This window comes from Mesoplodon mirus (genome assembly GCF_964341445.2).
Source record: "Mesoplodon mirus genome assembly, chromosome: 5".
NCBI classification, from domain to species: Eukaryota; Metazoa; Chordata; class Mammalia; order Artiodactyla; family Ziphiidae; genus Mesoplodon; species Mesoplodon mirus.
This window is the reverse complement of record NC_138980.1, coordinates 31,099,252-31,115,452: the sequence shown is the minus strand read 5'-3', so window position 1 is coordinate 31,115,452 and position 16,201 is coordinate 31,099,252. Positions and strand designations below refer to the sequence as shown.

The 16,201-nt window shown below is 54.2% G+C and overlaps 3 protein-coding genes across 4 annotated transcripts; 1 reads left to right on the top strand and 2 right to left on the bottom strand.

Annotated features, from left to right (window-relative positions):
* Positions 1 to 8: 8 nt before the first annotated feature.
* RAB24 (RAB24, member RAS oncogene family) lies at positions 9 to 7,859 on the bottom strand. 2 transcript variants are annotated; one of them, XM_082622722.1, is made up of 8 exons: positions 7,334 to 7,859; positions 7,183 to 7,251; positions 6,895 to 6,973; positions 6,718 to 6,785; positions 6,524 to 6,623; positions 6,244 to 6,294; positions 6,044 to 6,106; positions 9 to 2,915 (listed from the first exon to the last, which is right to left on the bottom strand). In XM_082622722.1, exons 1-8 carry the CDS (start codon positions 7,448 to 7,450, stop codon positions 2,758 to 2,760), a joined length of 705 nt encoding a protein of 234 aa, XP_082478848.1. In that variant the 5' UTR covers positions 7,451 to 7,859; the 3' UTR covers positions 9 to 2,757. The 2 variants fall into 2 exon arrangements, with proteins under 2 accessions (XP_082478848.1, XP_082478849.1); XM_082622723.1 differs by lacking the exon at positions 9 to 2,915 and adding an exon at positions 5,573 to 5,924.
* A 98-nt stretch (positions 7,860 to 7,957) lies between these two features.
* Positions 7,958 to 11,296, top strand: PRELID1 (PRELI domain containing 1). The gene is made up of 5 exons (XM_082622724.1): positions 7,958 to 8,183; positions 8,753 to 8,978; positions 10,254 to 10,367; positions 10,481 to 10,559; positions 10,770 to 11,296. The coding sequence occupies exons 1-5, from the start codon at positions 8,092 to 8,094 to the stop codon at positions 10,913 to 10,915; spliced, it is 657 nt and encodes a 218-aa protein (XP_082478850.1). The 5' UTR covers positions 7,958 to 8,091; the 3' UTR covers positions 10,916 to 11,296.
* Positions 11,297 to 11,564: 268 nt separating this feature from the next.
* Positions 11,565 to 15,927, bottom strand: MXD3 (MAX dimerization protein 3). The gene is made up of 6 exons (XM_082622725.1): positions 15,714 to 15,927; positions 15,341 to 15,446; positions 14,656 to 14,685; positions 14,410 to 14,524; positions 12,124 to 12,307; positions 11,565 to 12,049 (listed from the first exon to the last, which is right to left on the bottom strand). Exons 1-6 carry the CDS (start codon positions 15,781 to 15,783, stop codon positions 11,934 to 11,936), a joined length of 621 nt encoding a protein of 206 aa, XP_082478851.1. The 5' UTR covers positions 15,784 to 15,927; the 3' UTR covers positions 11,565 to 11,933.
* Positions 15,928 to 16,201: the final 274 nt, after the last annotated feature.

The following is a 16,201-nucleotide window of genomic DNA, read 5'->3' as shown; positions in this document are numbered from 1 at the left end:
ATCGGTGGTGATTTCTTGAACATTCATGTGTGCTAGGCCTGGTGCTAGTCACTGGCAGGAGATACAGAGATAAATAAGACCTGATCCCTGTGAGCCTAACATGCTTGCCTGGGTTCCCAGGTTATTTTTAAAGAACCTTTGACCAGGAAATAACAGGAAGTTTGAGGGGCCCTGGGGCTCCGGGCTCATTTTGTCATGTCCTTTGTGGCCCCAGAAGTGGTTGTTTTGAGTGTCTCCTGGTCAGGTGTGCCTGTGTGTATGTGCATGTGTGTACAGTCATGCAGAGGTCTCCTCTATAGGCAGGTAGGGCCTGTTGGCTGGGCAGCCTCTGCTGCTTCTGTCTGGGCTCTGGAGAGTCTAAAGATCTGTCCTTGGTGGAGCAGTTGGTTGGGGGGCTGGGCTCTGTGAGGACACAGCTTTCCCTCAGTGTAAGAAGGCAATTGGCAAGCTTACCTTTCTTTTCTATAGATTTTCCTCCTTTTACATCAGCCCACCCCATGCCTGTCCCCCAAATACTCAGGTGCTTTCAGATTTCAGAGTCTCGGGCAGTAGACCTAGGGAATCTCTGGCAAGCTCTGGGCTAGATCCACCACCAGCTCAGGGAGAGTGCCAGATCCTGGCAAGAAATTACTTCTCTCCTGATCTTTTGCCCTCCTACCTGAATGGAGGGAGTCTTCTTCACTAGTGGATTCTACCACCCTCTTCCTGAGAAATGCTGTGCTCTGTATTGAGAGCACCTGCCTGCTGACTTAGCTCAAAGGCAAGCCAGAACCCTTCCCCATGACTGGCAAGATGTGGCGTTCAGAGCAATGTCCAGTCCAAGAGATGACTCCTCATAACTGCTGATTATCTGTTACTGCTGCCTGAGCTGGGGCCCAAGGGCTGGGAAATCTGTTGGTGCTACCCTGCCCTACCATTCACCCAGCTCACTGACTGCCAACAGGAAGTGCTGTTTGGCCAGTTCCTTCCCATTCACCCACCCCCTCTTTGTCCCTAGACCAAACATGTTTACCTCTCTGCTTTGCCAACTTAGCCAGCAGCTTTAGCCAACAGGCCATCTCCTGGCCCCAAGGTCTCCTGGCCATTTCTGTCTCAGTTATGGCTTTTACGCCCTCAACAGGATTCTGTATTTTGTCCCAATTTCCTCCTCCTGAGTTTCTATTGAGGTCACTCCCATACTTCTAAGGAGGGAACAACTGTTGTTATAGAAGCATTTGCGCTTTATATAAAGATTTAAAAAAGAATTTGCTTTTATTTCCCAAAGTCTGTCTCTGGGGTTGAGACATTGAACTCAGGCAGAGGCATGAGGCTGGGCAGGGCTGCCCTGAGTTTAGGGGCCTATTCTTGCATCTCACTTAGACCTCGGACTCTCCTCTGTAAATTCCACCTGCCTAGTTCTCCCCTTTCATCCTGTCTCTCTTCCCACGTCATCAGAGAGGAAAAGCTCTTTGTTTTAGAGGAAGAGAAAACAAAGCATCTTATTTTCTTTTAAAAAAAATTTTAAACCATGGAAAAGATATTTTTAAAGAAATCCACCCAGAACATTAAAGTTCATTATATTAAGTATTTATCATGTGTGAGAATAATAAGTATATAACTGCAGCTAGTAGGTCCCTTTCCCTAATCTCTTAGGTTGTATGAGTAGGATTTGCTTGGTGCCAGTCCTGTGCCCTTTTTTTCTCCTGTCATCTGTAGTTGTGATCAGAAAAAGATACCCGCACTGCGCTGTCAGAATCTCTTTCTACTGTGTTGTGTGTTAAATTACCGTAGCTCTTTGTTTCATGAAATAAACTGTGAATTTTGTTGGGGGGGGGGGTGCAGGCTATGTAAAATTTTTAAGTGGAGAAGTTTGATCCTGAAGGAGCTTCTCTGATGTAGGCTTTGGTAGGTAATTGACTTGACAGCCACTCTAGATATGTCTCACAGGACAGGAAGGAGTGAAGGAAAGGTGGGCCACTTTGTGGTTTTGTTTCAGTTTTTTCCATTCTCCCATTCACTGGAAAGCTTCCTTCCAGACCTGCGTAGGAAACTTCTGAAGCTGTTTATTTAAATGGATGGACAGCCAGCCCGGCTTTCATGAGGGCCATTGTAAGACTCTTTTAGGTTGATTGGAAATTAGATGTTCAACTCTCAGGCCCACTGATAGCATTTGATACTAGATTGTTAACATCACGAAAGCAGTCACTATACAATTAGAAGCAGAGTTGGAAGGACTTTTGGGAAGTGCGACTCTTGCATGACCCTTTGTGGGGGGTGACCTTGCCATCCTTCGGGGATTCTCCTGGAACCTATACTGAGACCTTTTCTCCAGGGGGTGTGACCTGGCAGTTAAAAGGAAATCTTTACTCTTAGAAACTCCTGATCTTTGTGTAGGATGGTATTTTGGCATTTGGCCAAGTGCTTGTAAATCAGGATCTCAATAGAGCGTCTGCCTCTAAGCCAGTTCCCCAGGAAGCCTTTCTGAGGGGGAAGCCATAGCTTCCATAGGTAGTTAGAGAACTAATACCTGTCCTAGCCCTGTTAAGTCAGAAAAAATTATGGAAACTGTTGAAATTTGAATTCAAAGCCTCATTTGCTTCTCTACTGGAGCAAACCCATTCTAATAGCAAAATAGTTGTCATTGCTACAAAAGCATCCAAGTTTTTAAATGTCTGCTTCCCCCTGAAGTTACTGAGTTTGAAGTGATTTAAATCACTGTTGATCCTCTTCTGAACAACTACCAAATCTACATCTTTAGCATTGATGAAAATAATTATTCTATTCTTTACATCCTCCACCCCACACTACAGTCAGGGCATGAAGTGCATCAGCGATCCGTTTCCAGGCTTGGCAGCGTCTACTCACAGGAGCTGGACTCCCAGGTTCCCTCGTGAGAACAGAGTGGCAGGAAGGAAGTCTGGTCCTGGCAGCTTCCCCTGTGGAGAAGAATCAGGAGAGCACTAAATGTGGATGGATTTTTTTTTTTTTTTTTCCGTCAGTTCCTATAAAGCGGGTTTTCTCCTAAGGCTTTTTTGGGGGACACTGTCATCCTCTTGGGGTCTGTCAGGAGGTCAGAGTAGCCCAGTGTCCTCACTTCTCTGAGATCATGGCAGGAAAGGAGCTGCCACAAGCCCCTTTTCCTGCTGAATAATGTTTGGGCTGTTCCATGTGTTAGACATTCCAGATCATTTAGAGCTGGGTAGCTGCTGCACGAGACTTTCCTTGGCTGTGGACAGTTAGCCCTCAGCTGAGCTTCCTAGAGTTAGTGCAGCAGGGCCCGAGGTTGCTGTAGTATAAATTGAAAATAAGAATAGGTGATTGCTTTGTACACACACACAGATGCAATGATGGTGCTAATTTCCTGGTATAAATAAGCGCTGCCAAGGGTTGAGGGACTGGTGACTTGAGAAACCCAGATTCCTGTTTGGGAAGAAGAGATCTTATGTAGTTTCCTTGAGGCTTTATTAGAGGAGGGGAAGGTAGAGCCTTGGTGAATCTTGCACCTGACCCTGAAATAGTCCAGCGCAGTCCAGAGGTGGAAGAGATGCTGTTTCCAGATGAGGATGGCCATTGAGTTTCTCAGGGCTGGTGTCACCGTGTCCATAGCCTCTGTGCACACTGCCTGAACAGGCTGGTAGAGAGCTCCAAGTGTGGGGTCTCCCTCGGCTACCTTCTGCCCCTCTCTACCTCTTCCACTCTCACGGGAGCACCTCTATTGCTTATGAAGATTAAGGGTAATATTTCTTAAGGAAGTGGAAAGAGTTTATTTTAATTAGAAATCCACAGCCTGGGGAGAAATGTTTCCTATCAACATAAGCAAAAATAGCACATGTTAAACTCATATGGTCCCTTTTCTAGAGCTACTTCCCCATGACTCTCAAAACATCAGGCTATTGAGGGCTTCAGGTGTAACACCCTGGAAATCGAGCAAAGCTTTTTGGACAGGAGGTGAGCCTAGGGAGTTAGGAGCAGAAATGAGTGGTTCTGGTGCTTTAGACTTCCAGGGGGCAGAGAACGGGTGGTCTCTAGGTCTGAGGTGGGTGCTGCCTGTGTGTGCATGTAGGTGAGAGTGTTGAAGACGGGCGAGTGCAGCACACAGGAGCTCCTGGAAGAGCAGCTAAGTCTTGGCAAAAAAAACAAGCTGACAATAGAGATCTATCTTTATATTTTTAAGAAAGGGGCAGAGGGGGTGTCAGCTGAGGTCCACCACTTTTTTTGCCCCCCTCCACCCCAATAGATTGTCAGTGATAAGTGGAACTCTTAGTGAAAAAGAGGGGAGCCCTGTGCTAGGAGTCCCCATAAACATGTACTGTAATTCTTTGTATATAGAAAAAAATTACTGTAAAGTAAAGTTTAACTTTACTCTTATGGCCCTTGCCCTGTGTTTTGTTTTGTTGTCCGTGGGGAGATGTAGCCTAACAAGGAGGGAGGATGGGTTTGGGGTGAGAGCAGAAGCCAGCCCCTGAGGTAGTTCCCAGGGACACGGAACTGAGCCCTTCCTCCAAGCACCTCATGGGAGTGGTGTGGGTTTCCTCCCAGTAGCCACAGCTGTCGGAATGTCTTTCTGCTGCTTTTGGGAGTGGCTGGCATCAGTTTCAGTCCCTTCACAGGAAGCCTCCATCACCCACGAAGGAAGGGTATTTTGAGGTTTTTAAAAAGGAAGTGGAACCAAAGCACTTTCTGAGTGTGAGTCTAGACATCTTGGCCAAGTTTTTAGTCTTTTAGAGCAGGTGCTGGGCACTGCAGAGGACTCGGCCTAGGCCGAGTGAGGCAAAGGGGCTGAGCATCCCATAACAGAAGAGGCTGCCATATGCTTCCTTTTGGTTGAAGGGTTGGTCCTGTCTACAGTGACATCTGATTCTTCAGAAATACCTGGACGTCCAAGGCCCAAAAATACACTTTGAGGAAACCCTGGGGATCTGCTTCCCTTCTGACTTAGTCCTGAACTTTCTGCCCCAGGGAAGAGTGTGGGAAGACAAGCATTTAGTCCTACAGTTACTTTTCACTCATGATCTTCAAGTCCTGAACTGGGTAGTGGTCACTTCATTTTACAGATGAGAAACACAGGCCAAGTTTAAGTCCCTTTTCTGAGTAGCTGAGTTGGATCCCAATCTGGATCCATAAAACCTTTCTAAGTCTTGCAGAACCTATGATTTTTCTACTGTTAAGCCACATTATAGGGTGTTGCTAGGAAGCTTAGGATCTGAGCCACAGGCCTGACTCATGGACTTAAGACATGACAGAGGTGCAGTCGAGCCAGTGAGTCTGAGGTAGAAGTGCTTGATCCTTTGATCTCTGGTTACTACTTCAGTGCCTTCCTTGCTCTTCTTAGCACCAAGAAGGAAGTGTGAGCTTTGCACTGCCCCAACCCCAGCTTCTCGCCCTATCTTTGCCCCCACTAAAGAATAGGAAAGGGCCCTTCTGCTTCTCCATTATCTCAGCTGCAACCCTGGGGTGAAGCCAGTTGGTTTCCAAAGGAAAGTAAGAGCTAAAAGGAGCCTTGATACAGGAAGCGAGGGCAGCCAGGTGGCCCCAGAAAGTACTAGGTATCTTGACACCCAATCCACACAGCAGGGAAAGGGGTTGAGTGTGATTCACAGTGCATTGATTTTATTTACAAATCAGAAGCCACTTAAATAATTTGTAGACACGAGTGCTGTCCAGGGCAGAAGCCTGGGGTCCAAATCAGCCCTTACCCTCCTTGTGCCCATCAGCCCAAATGCTGCCTCCGTTCCATGGGCCAGCACAGGCAGGTGCCACCTCTGCTGCCATGGGGACCCGGGGTAGCTCAGACGTGTGATCACCCAAGCCCAGACAAAAGCTAGGTCCAGCCTCTCTGGGGGAATTCCTTTAATTCCCCCAGGCCAGGTGAGTGGTGACTCAGTGATGACAACAGCTGTAGAAGTAGGGGTTTGCCTTCTGGCCCAGGTCCACGCCCTTGTCCTCTGTCAGAGAGAGAGGTGGCAGCTCAGCATCATTCTACTGGGGGATCAGGTAACTCACGAAGGGGGCCAGATGCTGTGGGCCTAGAGGAAGTCTCCACAGGAGCTAGGGAAGGACACACCTGTCATCACCTGGAAGGCGGCCACACTGACGTAATCCTCTGCTACTTTCTGGAAGAGCTCATCTGGCAGGAAAAAGGGTGATAGGTGAGGATCAAATGCCAGTGGCTCTGGGATCACCCAGTAACCAGCCCTCTAGGCTTTTCTCTGTCTCCCTTGTTGCCCTTGCGTGTTCTGCCGTGAGGCCCAGGACAGCACTCACCCACACTCTGGCCTGTCTTGCTGGATGTTTCAAAGAGCTGAGCTTTGATATCTGTAAAGAGAAGTGTCTAAAGCCTCATACCTGAAAATTAGGTGGACACAGACACAAAGGGGAAGGCTAGCAGTACAGGGAATCTTCTGAACCCCCCAGATTCAGGGAGGCCAGAGAAAGTCTTCCCATGGGGGATCTTGCCATGGTAGCCAAGGCAGTCCCTATTTTCTGTGACCCACCCAAGTAGCCACTTCCCTCCCCCAGCCCCAGGGAGTTAAGGAGCAGCTACTGTCTGCATAGTCCTGGACGTCGTGGAAGTCCACACGTCGGCGCCGCCTGTCCTCCTCCAGCAGGTCACTCTTGGTGCCACACAAGTAGATCTTACAGCCCTGGAGCAGAAGACAAGGTGAGGGTCACCCCCCCCCCTCGGACCACCAGATCCCCAGCCCCTGTCTCGTCTTTTGGTGAGGTCAGGCCACCTACCTCCTCTAGGTTGCGCAGTTCCTTCACCCAGAACTTTGCCCGTTCAAAGCTGCTGCTGTCCGTCAGGTCTTGGTGTGGGACACGCAGGAAACACAACCAAGGGTCAGAAGCTGTTCTGTAAGGCCAGCCTGGCACCCTCCCCTTCTTGTTTGAGAAACAGGCCAAAACCATCCTTACCATAGCAGACGATGGCAGCCTTGGCGCCCCGATAGTAGATTCGGCTCATGGCCTCATAGCGCTCAGAGCCTGCTGTGTCCTGAAGGGCAGGGGGAGGCTCAGCCCTGGCCTGAGTTGCTGAGCTACTCCCCAAAACTGCAAACTAATACCACGTTCTCCAGACCCCGTTTTTAAATTGTGGTCTAGAGAACAGAAATGGCCTCTATGAGGCCACAAGCCAGCCAGTAATAGGCAGGACCTACGCCTCCTCAGGAATGGGTTTTCCCAGGACTTGCCCAGCGAACTTACCCAAATACCCAAAGTCACCGTCCGGTCTCCGACGGACATCACCTTGGCCACGAAGGCGGCCCCAATGGTCTGCAACCAAGGGGAAGCAATCAGGGCCTCGGCTGCGGGTTACCCCCTCCCACCCGTGCTGGGCCGTGTCGGGCGCACTCACGTTCTGATAGGGCCCCACCAGGAAGCGATCGTGCACGTATCGCTCCACCAGGCTCGTCTTGCCCACGTACTCCTTGCCCAGCATCACCACCTTGACGTCCACACGCTGCCCGCTCATGCTCCCGGGGCTGCCTCACCCGCGTCAGGGTCCTGAGCGGGGGCGGGAGGCAAACCGGATCTCCACTCCGGCCGGCAGCGCCCGAGCCTCAGTCCCCGACCGCAGGCGCCAACCTAAGGCTCCAGACGCCGCGACGATATTGAGCTACAGCAACGCCTCCGTCCGCCCCCGCTCTTCGTCCCCGGGTGCTGATCCTCCTCCTTCTGAGAGTCCAGGACCCGGGGCGGCCTGGGAGCGTGCGGGGAAGCGCACTCAACGCCGGCGTCCGGCTCGCTCGCTCGCTCCGCTACTCGCTTGCCCGCCCGGCTTAGGGGCCGCTCCGGCACGGTTTCCCCACGGAGCCTGGGAGGGGTCCCGCTAACCTGGCTCCGGCCCGGAGCACCGCGACTCCCGCGGTGGGGGGAGGAGGCAGAGGCCGGGGAGGCGGGGCCGCCCGGTCACGTGGGCAGGCGCCGGAAGAGGCGGGCAGTGCGCGGCTGCGCCGGAAGTGGCGCGCGGCTAGACAAATCCTTATGGCGGCGCTGGAGTGACTGAGCTGCTAGCCTGGCGGCCGAGCGTCGAGCTCCAGCCCCGCCTCCGCGTGCCCCCCGGGCTCCGCACCCCTGATGTTGTGTGGGCGCTGAGCCCGCCCGACCTGGACAATGGTGAAGTATTTCCTGGGCCAGAGCGTGCTCCGGAGTTCCTGGGACCAAGTGTTCGCTGCCTTCTGGCAGCGGTACCCGAATCCCTATAGGTACGTGGCCCTGGAAAGAGCAACCCTCCCACCTCGCTGTTTGGAGATCGGAGTGTGGGGGCCGGGAAAGACTCGACTTCGAGTGGGGGGGTCGCCGGAGCCGTGGCCACGTTTAGGACGAGAGGACCTATCGGGGAAGCGGCCAGGCTAGTACTGGAAGGAGGCTGGGTCTGGGTAGTAGTTTACTTGAGGCCCTAGTAAAAGGTTGTCTCATCTCAGGGTGGTGAGACAGGAAGAGGCGGCGGCACCGGAGCTGGGGAGGGATCTTGGGGTTGGAAATCCGGGCGCTTGTCTACTCTGCCGTGACGCCGTCCAGTGGTGCAATAAATCATGAGGTCCAGCCCTGCTGGAAGGCCTAGGAATCCAGGTCAGCGAGGAGGCGGGAGTTGGAATTTGCCCTGGGTTAGGCTCAAGGGACTCTAGTTCAGGTCTGAGCCACAACACAGATCACTCTGCAAGTTTGGGGAAAGGCGTGGCCATTCTGGGCCTGGAGGCTCCAGATGGGAACCCCAACAGGCAGTCACTTAGGGCCAGGCTCCTGAGGGTCACCTTCACCCTGACACCTGCAGCAAACATGTCTTGACGGAAGACATAGTGCACCGGGAGGTGACCCCTGACCAGAAGCTCCTGTCCCGGCGACTCCTGACCAAGACGAACAGGATGCCCCGCTGGGCTGAGCGACTATTTCCTGCCAATGTTGCTCACTCAGTGTACATCCTGGAGGATTCTATTGTGGACCCACAGAACCAGACCATGACCACCTTCACCTGGAACATCAACCATGCCCGGCTGATGGTGAGACCCCTCCCTCTTGGTTCCCCCAGAACTAGAGAGCTCCAGGTACATGTGGCTAGGGAGCCATGAGGGAGCTTCTATGATCCAAGCAGATCTGGGGAGTGTTGGCTCTAGAGTACAAACTCAGATGATCTCTTCAGCTGGTCATCTTCTCTGGATCTGTGTTTTGACTCATTCATACAGTGGTGGAGGGGTTACCTGTTTCACAGAGTCGTTGTAAGTACTATGTGCGGAGCACTCACACTGTGCCTGGCCTGTGTGTAGGTTGGGCCACAGGCATGATGCCGAGGGATGGAGGGAGGCACTGGTTTTCAAACAGGAATCTGTCAAGCCATAAAGGGTACCTTGGATGTACCTTAGACGGGGAGGATCTGGGCCCCTTGCCCCAGTTTGACTAGAGTCTTTTATCTGTCTTATGTAATGGATTTCTGCCTGAGATTTCAGGGGAAAAGGGTTCCACATACCTTTGCTTTAAAAAAAATAAAAAAGGCTTGAAAACCCATGGTTTGGTTTAAGGAACATCCTACAGTATCTTCTCACCTGTGAGTACCCAGAGAGCTGTACCCAGCTTCCAGAGAACTGTTATTTTCTTTCTTGGTTAATCTTCACAATAACCCAGGGAGGTGGGTATTACTCTCTGTTGTGCAAAGAGGAAAGTGAAGTTCAGAGAGGGGAAGTCAGAGTGAGGAGGCAGCTTAATGCTCTGCCCCAGAGTTACCTGAAGGCCTCACAGCTGACTGCCCTAAGGGCACTACAGCTGTGTTTTGTAAATTACAAAGAAAAGACCCAGCTCTAAGAAATGTCTTTCAGTCCAGCTGTGACAGGTGTCTTAAGTGTTTCTCTTGGAAGTACAGGTCCACTTTCTCCTCTCTGATAATGAGCTGTGGTGATTGCCGGACTTTTTTTTTTTTTTTTTTTGATTGCCAGGAGCTCAAGGGCCAAAGTTGGTGGAAGGCAGGTTGAAAACACCACACATGTCTAGATGTAAAGGTACAAAACATCCAGGATGGAGCTGGAAGGCCCTCCGCTGATCTCAAGAGTCCATGTACCTTTTCGTTTGAAGGGTCAGAAGAGAGGTTTTTAGAGAGCAAAATGACTTTTTTTCATCTTCTTACTCTCTTCCCAAAGTGCAGCTTGGGAATACAGTAAGGGAGGGGAATCGGTTTTCATTTTATTGCTTTCCCTCGTGAAAAGAGGCAGGGAATCAAATTTATGTGCAAGCTGGCAAAGTGAAGGACTCCCACACGATTGTGGTTGGCTTGACTGCCTGCACAGGTGGTAGAGGAACGATGTGTTTACCGTGTGAACTCTGATAACAGCGGCTGGACCGAAATCTGCCGGGAAGCCTGGGTCTCCTCTAGCTTGTTCGGCGTCTCCAGAGCTGTCCAGGTGAGCAGCGTTGTTGTGGTGCTGGGGCTCTGGGGCCCAGGGCATATAACAGAGAGTCCGGGCTGGGGTTCAGTGGGCAGCTCAGAATCCTTCCCGTTCTCATCTTTTGCCAGGAATTTGGTCTCGCCCGGTTCAAAAGCAACGTGACCAAGACTATGAAGGGTTTTGAATACATCTTGGCCAAGCTGCAAGGTGAGGGCTCTGCACATAGGCAGAGGCTGAGTCAAGTCCTAATTGCCCCGCCTGGGCTGGAGCCTGGAGCTGTCACCACCCTACTCTGAGCAACTCATCTGTACCCTGGGTATTTCCTTCAGGGCCTGGCGCACAGGAGATGAATGTCCTGGGAGGTGATTTAGGTGGGTCTTGGCATTCTTTGAAACCAGTTCCCACCCTTTGCTCCAGGTGAGGCCCCTCCCAAAACCCTTGTTGAAACAGCCAAGGAAGCCAAGGAGAAGGCCAAGGAAACGGCACTTGCAGCTACAGAGAAGGCCAAGGACCTTGCCAGCAAGGCAGCCACCAAGAAGCAGCAGCAGCAGCAGTTTGTGTAGCCAGCCCAGGCCCTGGGGCCGCAGCACAGACCACTCGCTCCAGTCCCTGTGGTCTTTCCTCCTTGTACTTTATTATTAAAAGTCAGCTTCCAGCCCTGTCTACCGTCTGGGTGGTGGGCTGGGGGTGGGTGTGTTGTTTGGCCTCTCCAGCACACCAGGCCGTTACCCATGTCTGAGCTGGGCCTGCTTATTCCTGCATCAGGTGGCTGAAGATAGAGGTACAGTGACTTGCCCAGGGTCACGTCCGTGTGAAGTGGTCATAAACGCTAGACTGTAAGCTCCATGAGGGCAGGGACCTTTGTTTTATTTTCTGATGTGTCCCAAGTACCTGAAACAAAATCTCGCACGTAACAGGCACTCAATAAATACTTGTTGAATTCAGTCGGCCCCAGCTCTGGAGTCAGAAAGCTTTGGTTCAAATCTTGACTCAACTGTTTCCTGGCTTTGGACCTCAGGCAGGTCATGTCACTCAGCCTCAGTCCCACTGTGACAGGCAGGGACTGAGGCCTCCGAGCTGTGAGGAGTAAAGGGGCACCGCCTGGTGTGGACAGCAGTGTTTGTGGTGGCTACGGATCTCATTTCCTCTTTTCCAGTTTGTCTGTGGCTGGGAGTTCCCCCATTTTCACCAGGCAAGACCATGAACAGGAAGTTAAGAAAGAGGCTTTTAATGAAAATATAGTATGTGGAGGGCAAAGGCCAGGGGCCCTTGTTTAGGAAGGAACATGAGGACCCAAGAGGCTTCCTGCCCCTGTGGACAGCAGAGCGAAGTGCTACAAAAATGCCTGGAAGGGTGGCCTGGGCCCAAGCTGCCTGCCCTGCAGGGCTCAGGGGGGCTCGGCACCCCATCCTAGGTGGGACTGCCAGCAGCCAGCAGCAAGGTACGGGGAGCACCTGTTCCCACACGGTCCTTTTAGTCCATTCCAACAGTACTCTGAGCAGCCCTGGAGGCTTGGTGAGGGCTCCAGCCTGGCAGAGCAGAGGGTGGGCTGAGGGCAGAGGTGGCTCCAGGAGGTGAGGGTCATAGCCAGGTGCTGCTGCCGTGTGAGTAGCTGTGCTCCTGGCCCGTGCTGAAGCCCCGCAGCAGCTCGGCCTCGCCCCCGAACACCAGGCTCTCCACGTCCACCTCCAGCTCCTCTGCACAGGGAGCAGGCCAGTCAGGGGACCTGGGCCACTCAGCCCACTCGACCCCTCCGCTTGAGGGCACTTACCTTGGTCTGAGTCGGAGCGCTCAGAGGAGAGGCCTGAGGAGTCCAGGCTGTCTGCTCGCAGCCGCTCGCGCTCGCCTGCCCCGGCCAGCCCCCGGAGCTGCTCCAGCTGCTGCCGCAGGCTCTGCTGCCTGCTGCGCAGCTTCTCCTTGAGCCGCCGGGCCCGCTGCTCCTGCTCCTCCAGCTTCTGCAGATCCGAGGGAGCAAGGGGCTGGGGTCAGCTACCCGGGGTCTCGGGCCTCACCCCAGCACCACTCAACGGCGGACCGTGGCCACGTGGTGACTGCTTGCTCCAGACGGGCTCACTAGATCTGGGCCCCAGAGGGTTGCTCCCACATCCTACAGGAAGCTAGGCCCTCCTGCCCTCCTGTCCCGTGTAAATGGCCCAGGAGTTCTGTCCAGATGGGTGGGGGAGGGAGGGCACCACAATCTCAGAGGCCCTCGGGGCCCAGTCAAGTGTTGTGAAGGAGTGGAGTGTCTGGTGTCAGGCAACAGGGACTGCGGGGGACTCGGGCACACCAGCGAGTGCATACTAAGGCTCAAGGCAGTGGCCCAGGCCAATTACTGCCACATGGAAACAGGCCCAGTGTTGCCAGATCTCCCAGTTTTTTAAAGAAGCAGGGAGATCACATTTTTTCCTGTCAAATGTCCTTTTAAGTGCTGCCAACTAATTTAAATTTTTAGAAAACTACAGACCAAACAAAGGCTACCAGTTTGTAACTCCTCAAGACCCTCCCAGGAGACCTAAGTCTTCAGCATTAGTCCCCTTCTGCTGCCCCCACGCAAGCTCCGCCAGCCCTCAGTTCCAGGGACTGGAGGACCAAGGGTTCTCCCATCAGGGTCCTCAATGGACGGAAGCCTGCATTCAGTCAGCAAGAAGGGGAGAATTGGGTGAGGGGGCATTTGGACTGGGAGTAGATGAATGAATAAGAGCTGCCCAGGCAAAGATAGGGGAGGAAGAAGCATCCAGGCAGAGGGAAAATGGGAAAAGCATGGAGAGTTCAGCTTTTTTGGTGAGGAATGGGGAAAGATGAGACCAGTGGCAAGGCCTGTGTTGTGAAGCGCCTTGAGTTTCACAGGAAGAAAGAAACTGAAACTGTCCTGTCAGGAGCCATGGAAGGTTTTCAGCAGGAGGCAGACCTGGACAGATCTATGTGGTGCAAAGAACATTCTAGGGCAAGGTGGGGAGGACAGCCAGGTGGAGGCAAAACAGGAAGCAGGGAGTCCAGGAGAGGGGTGACGGGGCTTCAAGGAAGGAGCACTCCCTAGGTCCTGCCCACAGGCCAGCCAGCACCCAAGGTCACACATCATCCCTCCGAGAACCAAGTCACTAACTCCATGTGAGAAACTGGAGCCGGCTATCTGGCCAGGGTGTTATTCAGCCACAATGAGGAGAACGCAGGCACCTTTGGGACAGTGCTGACAGTTTCCACACCACGATTTATTTGCTGCATGGCACCTCCCTCTGTCTCTGCCACTGCCCCCTGTGCCCACAACAGGGCCTGGCAGAGCAGGTGCTCACTTGAAGAAAAGAATGCAAGTCAGGAGACCTAGGCCTCGGTTCTGAATCGGCCTCTCATCAGCCGCCTCTGCCTCCATGTCTTCCTCTGTCAAAAGGGCCAGGAGAGCAGGAAGAGGCCTCTATTGTTTCCAAGTCCCTTCTAATCCCCACTCTGTGGAGCTACCTTGTGCCTGAGTCAGCACACCCTACTCCCATCCAGCAGGGGGCGCTGAGCTCAGCCTGGGCAGCAGCAAGAGCCCTGGGAGGGTGGCTCACTGGCGTCCTCTTGGTACTTTGCCCCTCCTGGCCTCTGGAGCTGCCTCCCAAAGCAGCATCGCGACAACCCCCCGCCCCCCCGCCACCCGCCGAGAACAGGAGGCCTTCAGGGATGGGGGAGAGAAAGAGCAAGAAGCAGCCCTCTCCAGTCCGAGAGACCCTTACACATGACCCCTCACAGAATGCCCCCCATACAGAGGAGGAAATGAAGTACAGAGAGACTGCATAACTCGCTCAGGGTCTCACAGTTGGGATCCAAGTAATAATTGCTGTAATAACAAGTGAACTTTTATTGGAAGAACTTGCTTAAAGCCTCAGAACAATCCTGAGTTATTTTCTGCTTTTCTTCCTACTTAACAAATTTGGAAACTAAAAGCACAGAGAACTGTCCAATGTCAGGCAGTTGGGCTATCACCTCAGACCTCTCTCCCCAGTTCCACCCAGCCCCTCCCTACTACCCCTCTCCGAGCATCCTGGCAAGCTGGCCCTGGGGCGCCAGAGTAGCTTCTTACCTGGATGTGCATCCTGGCCCTGCGCAGAAGGCTCAGTGTGGTGTATCGGGCACAGTCAGCCCCCAGGGGCATCTGCTGCTTCAGCTGCTCCAGGCACCGCTTCAGCTGGGCCCTCCTGTGGGGGAAGGGGTCTAGAGGGCAGTGCCAGCCCAGGCTTGCTGGCCAGATGAGGGACAGCAGGGGAGGGAAGGCCAGAGGGAGGCAGTTCCTGGGGCCTGGTGCTATCAGGGCAGGGTTGGGACTCACCTGCGCTTCTCCAGCTCGTTGTGCACAGACCTGCCAATGCCAGGGAGGATGGGGTGAGGGGGCGTCAGCTACTGCCCACACCTTCAGTCCCAGGGCTCCCAGGGCCTCAACATTCACTACAGATGTGTATCCCAAACTAGCCCACTGTGGGGACCTTGTGCTGGCCTCAGGCACCTGAGTCCCAGGCAGAGGCAGAGACAGTAAGGAGGCCTGCCCAGGTGACTGTGGGGTCCAAAGGAGGCCCCCAGCAGCAATCAGGAAGGGCCTCCTGAACAGGTGACATGTGAGCTGAGCCCAGCAACACAAGTTACCCAAAATGGGTAGTGGGGGGAGAGGCATTCAAATTGGGGGGAACAGTGTGCAAAGGGTTGAGAAGAGGAGAGAAAAGGAGAAAGCCTGTGGGGGGAAGCGAGTGGTTTGATATGTGCAGTATTAGGACTGCGAGCGGAAGCAGGACCCAGAACTATTCACCGTTCCAAACACATCAGGGGTGCTCGAGAAATAGTCCCTGAACGAAGAGTGTGTGTTTGGGGGATGGGGAAACGGCAGGAGGTGTCTGAATGCCTTCAGAGCGGGGTACCTGGCCCAGAAGATGCGAGCAATAAGGAGGAAGTTGGCAGTGGAGGGGCCCGAGGAAGGACGGCGTCCATATCCCCCATTCCCCGCTGCCCCAGGCCCTCCTCACCGCCCACTGTCCAGCGCGCCAGGAGCTTGGGGAGACCGCTTCCTCCTCCTGTGGACTGGGCCCGGACTTCGGTGTGGGCACAGGGACGCATAGCCATGCTCTGCCTCTGCGAGAGACAGCCCCCGCCCGCGTCAGGCTGGGGCTAGTTCCAGCGGGGTCCCCTGGCACGGCACGGTCAGGGAGGGGCTTTTGGCTACAGGGCCATTTCCCCAACCCCTCCAGCCCCACTGCCCGCGGACCCCTAAATTGAGGGCGGGGGTGCCCCAGGACTACTGCCCTAAGGCCATGCATCCTTCAAGTTGGGAGCTAAGTCCAGCCCAGGCCAGTGTCAGCGAGGTCGCCGCCTGGAGTCCGACCAAGGGTTCTTCCTCACCTCTCTCGCGGCGCTCCAGGAACTCCGCCGCCTGCAGCAAGACCTGGATGTTGCTAGCCACGGGTTCCATGTCGGCGACAGCTGGCTGCGGGCGGGCCTAGGGTGCTGGCCGGAGCAGCGGCTGCACCACTTTTGTTACAATGTAACTGACACGGTGCAACAAACACAGACGCCCGGCCCGCCCCCGGAACGCCCCGCCCCGGGACAGCCCAGCTCTTGGCCCCGCCCCTGGAACGCGCCCGGGAGCCGCAGCCCACTCTCCGCGAGCCCGCCCGCCCCCTAGGACTCCCGTAGTGCTTCCATGGGCGCCGGCTCCAGGCCCGGCCCTTGGGCGAACTCCCGGGCTGGGGGTGGGGGTGGGGTTGTGCTGCGTCTTGCCGCTTCGCTCAGCGACCCAGCGCCGGTTACTTGGCTTTTCTGGGCCTCAGTCTCCAGCCCCGTGCTGGTGGCGAGAGGCCCGCACACTGAGTGGTGCTCTGGGGGCCGGT

What these genes read in the sequence shown, in the direction of transcription:
- RAB24 (XM_082622722.1), bottom strand. Translation starts at nt 7,450, where the DNA reads ATGAGCGGGCAGCGTGTGGACGTCAAGGTGGTGATGCTGGGCAAGGAG. An exon ending in CAAGACAGGCCAGAGTGTGG is followed by an intron (nt 6,107 to 6,243) that starts GTGAGTGCTGTC and finishes TTTTCCTGCCAG; the next exon opens with ATGAGCTCTTCCAGAAAGTA. An exon ending in CGCCTTCCAGGTGATGACAG is followed by an intron (nt 2,916 to 6,043) that starts GTGTGTCCTTCC and finishes TCTTCTCCACAG; the next exon opens with GGGAAGCTGCCAGGACCAGA.
- PRELID1 (XM_082622724.1), top strand. Translation starts at nt 8,092, where the DNA reads ATGGTGAAGTATTTCCTGGGCCAGAGCGTGCTCCGGAGTTCCTGGGAC. An exon ending in CGGTACCCGAATCCCTATAG is followed by an intron (nt 8,184 to 8,752) that starts GTACGTGGCCCT and finishes TGACACCTGCAG; the next exon opens with CAAACATGTCTTGACGGAAG. An exon ending in GCGTCTCCAGAGCTGTCCAG is followed by an intron (nt 10,368 to 10,480) that starts GTGAGCAGCGTT and finishes ATCTTTTGCCAG; the next exon opens with GAATTTGGTCTCGCCCGGTT.
- MXD3 (XM_082622725.1), bottom strand. Translation starts at nt 15,783, where the DNA reads ATGGAACCCGTGGCTAGCAACATCCAGGTCTTGCTGCAGGCGGCGGAG. An exon ending in CCTGGAGCGCCGCGAGAGAG is followed by an intron (nt 15,447 to 15,713) that starts GTGAGGAAGAAC and finishes TGTCTCTCGCAG; the next exon opens with AGGCAGAGCATGGCTATGCG. An exon ending in GCGCTCCGACTCAGACCAAG is followed by an intron (nt 12,050 to 12,123) that starts GTAAGTGCCCTC and finishes CTCCCTGTGCAG; the next exon opens with AGGAGCTGGAGGTGGACGTG.